General features: G+C 54.7%; 1 protein-coding gene across 1 annotated transcript in view; it reads right to left on the bottom strand.

Annotated features, from left to right (window-relative positions):
* LOC107307205 (arf-GAP with Rho-GAP domain, ANK repeat and PH domain-containing protein 1-like) overlaps positions 1 to 2,473 on the bottom strand; it is a gene marked incomplete at its 3' end in the record, with an annotated part of 58,781 nt that overhangs the window by 11,784 nt on the left and 44,524 nt on the right. The window contains exon 10 of the mRNA XM_015850680.1: positions 2,123 to 2,168. Within this exon, the coding sequence (XP_015706166.1) occupies positions 2,123 to 2,168 (46 nt within the window). The remainder of the gene's footprint in view (positions 1 to 2,122; positions 2,169 to 2,473) is intronic.

Here is a 2,473-nt window from a genome sequence, read left to right as displayed (position 1 = left end):
GTGGCCTTGGGGATTCCTTGGGGAACCATTGGGGAACCTTAGAGGAACCCTGTTGGATCTTGTGACCCATGGATGTACCCGCTGGGCTCTGACTCCCCGTGTGCCCCCAGGACCCTGTATCATGGAGAGAGAGAACCCTTGGAGGATCCTTGGGGGGACCCTTAGAGGACCTTGGGGAGACATGGGGAACCATTGGGGAACCTTAGAGGAACCCTTGTTGGATCCTTGAGGAACCCTTGGAAGATCCTTGGAGAACCCTTGGAGGATCCTTGGGGAGCCCTTAGAGGACCTTGGGGAGACCCATGGGGAACCTTAGAGGAACTTTAGAGGAACCTTAGAGGAACCTTAGAGGAACCCTTGTTGGATCCTTTAGGACCCCTTGGAGTTACCCCCGGGTGGGCTCTGACTCCCCGTGTGCCCCCAGGACCCTGTACATCCACGGGGAGAGGAGAAGCCTTGGAGGATCCTTTGAGGAACCCTTAGAGGGCCTTGGGGAGACCCATGGGGAACCATTGGGGAACCTTTGGGGAACCTTTGGGGAACCTTAGAGGAACCCTTGTTGGACCCTTGGGGAACCCTTGGAGGATCCTTGGGGAACCCTTGGAAGATCATGGGGAACCCATTGGTGACCCTTGAAGACCCTTGGAGGACCTTTGGAGGATCCTTGGGGAACCCTTAGAGAACCATGGGGAGACCCTTGGGGAACCCTTGGAGAACCATTGGGGGAACCTTAGAGGAACCCTGTTGGATCCTTGGGGAACCTTAGAGGAACCTTAGAGAACCATGGGGAGACCCTTGGAGAACATTGGGGAACCCTTGGGAGATCCTTGGGGAGCCCTTGGAGGATCCTTGGGGAACCCTTGAGGATTCTTGGGGAACCATTGGGGAACCTTTGGGAACCTTAGAGGAACCCTTGTTGGATCCTTGGGGAACCTTAGAGGAACCCTTAGAGAACCATGGGGGAACCCATTTGGTGGACCCTTAAAGAACCCTTGAGGACCATGGGGGATCCCTTGGAGGATCTTGGGGAATCCATGATGAACCCTTGGGGAACCTTTAGAGGAACCCTTGTTGGATCCTTGAGGAACCCTTCGGGAACCCTTAGAAAACCATGGGGAGACCCTTGGAGAACCATTGGGGAACCCTTGTTGGATCCTTGGGGAACCTTAGAGAAAAAAACCATGGGAGACCCATGGGGAACCATTGGGGACCTTGGGGAACCTTTGGGGAACCTTAGAGGAACCTTAGAGGAACCCTTGTTGGACCCTTGGGGAACCCTTTGAGGATCCTTGGGAACCTTAGAGGAACCCTTGTTGGATCCTTGAGGAACCCATTGGGAACCTCTTGAGGAACCCTTGGAGAACCATTGGGGAACCCTTGGTAACCTTGGAGGACTTTGAAGGATCATTGGGGAACCCTTGGGGAACCTTTAAGGACCCCTTGGTAGATGTCCTTGGGAAACCTTGGAAGATCCTTCTTAAAGACGGGTTCCCCATGGGTCACCCCAAGGTCCTCCAAGGGTTCCCCAAGGGTTCCCCCCATGGTTCTTTAAGGGTTCCCCAATGGTTCTCCAAGGTTCTCCAAGGGTTCTCCAAGGATCCAACAAGGGTTCCTCTAAGGTTCCCCAATGGTTCCCAAAGGTTTCCACATGGGTCTCCCCAAGGATCTCCCAAGGGTTCCCCAATGGTTCCCCCATAGTTCCCCCAAAGGATCCACTAAGGGTTCCTCTAAGGTTCCCCGAAAGGATCCAACAAGGGTTCCTCTAAGGTTCCCCAAGGATCCCCCCCATGGTCCTTCAAGGGTTCCCCATGGGTCTCCCAATGGTTCTTTAAGGGTTCCCCCATAGTTCCCCAAGGATCCACTAAGGGTTCCTCAAAGGTTCCCCAAGGATCCAACAAGGGTTCCTCTAAGGTTCCTCTAAGGTTCCCCAATGGTTCCCCAATGGTTCCCTATGGGTCTCCCCATGGTTCTCTAAGGGTTCCCCAAGGATCCTCCAATGGTTCCCCATGGGTCTCCCCAAGGTCCTCTAAGGTTCCCCAAGGGTTCCCCAATGGTTCCCCATGGTTCCTTCCTTCCTCTGCCCCCCACATTCCTTCCTCCTGCCCCACATCTCCCCCTTTACCTCCTCCTCTCCACCAGCACCAGCACCTCGTTGTCCCCTTGGATGGCTGCAAGCAAAGCACACAGGGGGGGAAAGACCCATAAGTGGGGGAAGAGACCCATAAGTGGGACAAGAGACCCATAAGTGGGGGAAGAGATACATAAGTGGGGGAAGAGACCCATAAGTGGGGACAGGAGACCCATAAGTGGGGCAGGAGACCCATAAGTGGGGACAAGAGACCCATAAGTGGGGAATAGACCCATAAGTGGGGGAAGAGACCCATAAGTGGGGGAAAGACCCATAAGTGGGGAATAGACCCATAAGTGGGGACAGGAGACCCATAAGTGGGGGAAGAGACCCATAAGTGGGGAA

The sequence above is a fragment of the Coturnix japonica genome, unplaced genomic scaffold (genome assembly GCF_001577835.2).
Source record: "Coturnix japonica isolate 7356 unplaced genomic scaffold, Coturnix japonica 2.1 chrUnrandom509, whole genome shotgun sequence".
Taxonomy (NCBI): Eukaryota; Metazoa; Chordata; class Aves; order Galliformes; family Phasianidae; genus Coturnix; species Coturnix japonica.
Note: the sequence above shows the minus strand (reverse complement) of the source record. Positions and strands in the feature narration are given on the sequence as shown.